We start from the raw sequence: 695 nt of genomic DNA, 5'->3' as shown, positions 1-695 counted from the left end.
GGCTGCCGGCCGGGAGCTGCCGCAGCTTCCTTCGGGCTTTGCTGTGCGGGGTTGTGCCCCGCACCCGGGTGTCGCTGAGCGCCGCAGACCCCGTAGTGCGTTTCTGGAGGGGGCAGGGACCGTTCCCACCGAGGGCCGCGGCATGGGCCGCTCTCTGCGAGCCTGTCCTTCCCGCTGGCTCGCTTCTCGGCTCCCGGCCGGTGCTTGAGTCCGGAGGAGGAGGATGGTGTGCTTGCAGCTGAAGTCTTTCCAGGACTGCTTGGGACTTTCTTTTGTTCGCATCTTCCAGTGCATAGCTGTGAAGATGTTTGTGGTTTTGGCCTCTGTGTAAGGTTGACGTGGTTTCCTAAAGTTTGAGCTTCATTTTGAATGGTTGGTAGTTGTGCAACAACCTCTCTACCCAAGCAAGTTAGTGTGTAATCGGTTAGGAGATTACAGGATACTGACTATAAACTTTGTTCGTGTTCCTGGGTAGTGGCTGTGTGAGTTAAAGCTATCATAACTTTGTTGAATGTATCCAGAGTTGTTAATAAAGGCGATAATTCAGCATAAAGCTGTCTATTGCAGATACCATTTCTGTAATAAATTCATATTTTAAAATAACTTTTAATTATAGATGTAGTCTTGATAACTTGGAAATGGACTGAGCTAAACAAAAACAGTGCATTCATTCAAAAGTGTGAGCGGTAGGAATA

General features: G+C 49.1%; 1 protein-coding gene across 1 annotated transcript in view; it reads right to left on the bottom strand.

The window, feature by feature from the left end:
• Positions 1-282, bottom strand: part of LOC104287238 (dynein heavy chain 5, axonemal-like) — a 176,473-nt gene extending 176,191 nt beyond the window's left edge. The window contains exon 1 of the mRNA XM_009885913.1: positions 65-282. Coding sequence (XP_009884215.1) covers positions 65-282 — 218 coding nt within the window. The remainder of the gene's footprint in view (positions 1-64) is intronic.
• Between the last annotated feature and the right edge of the window lie 413 nt (positions 283-695).

This window comes from Charadrius vociferus, unplaced genomic scaffold, assembly GCF_000708025.1.
Source record: "Charadrius vociferus isolate BGI_N301 unplaced genomic scaffold, ASM70802v2 scaffold195, whole genome shotgun sequence".
NCBI lineage: Eukaryota > Metazoa > Chordata > Aves > Charadriiformes > Charadriidae > Charadrius > Charadrius vociferus.
Note: the sequence above shows the minus strand (reverse complement) of the source record. Positions and strands in the feature narration are given on the sequence as shown.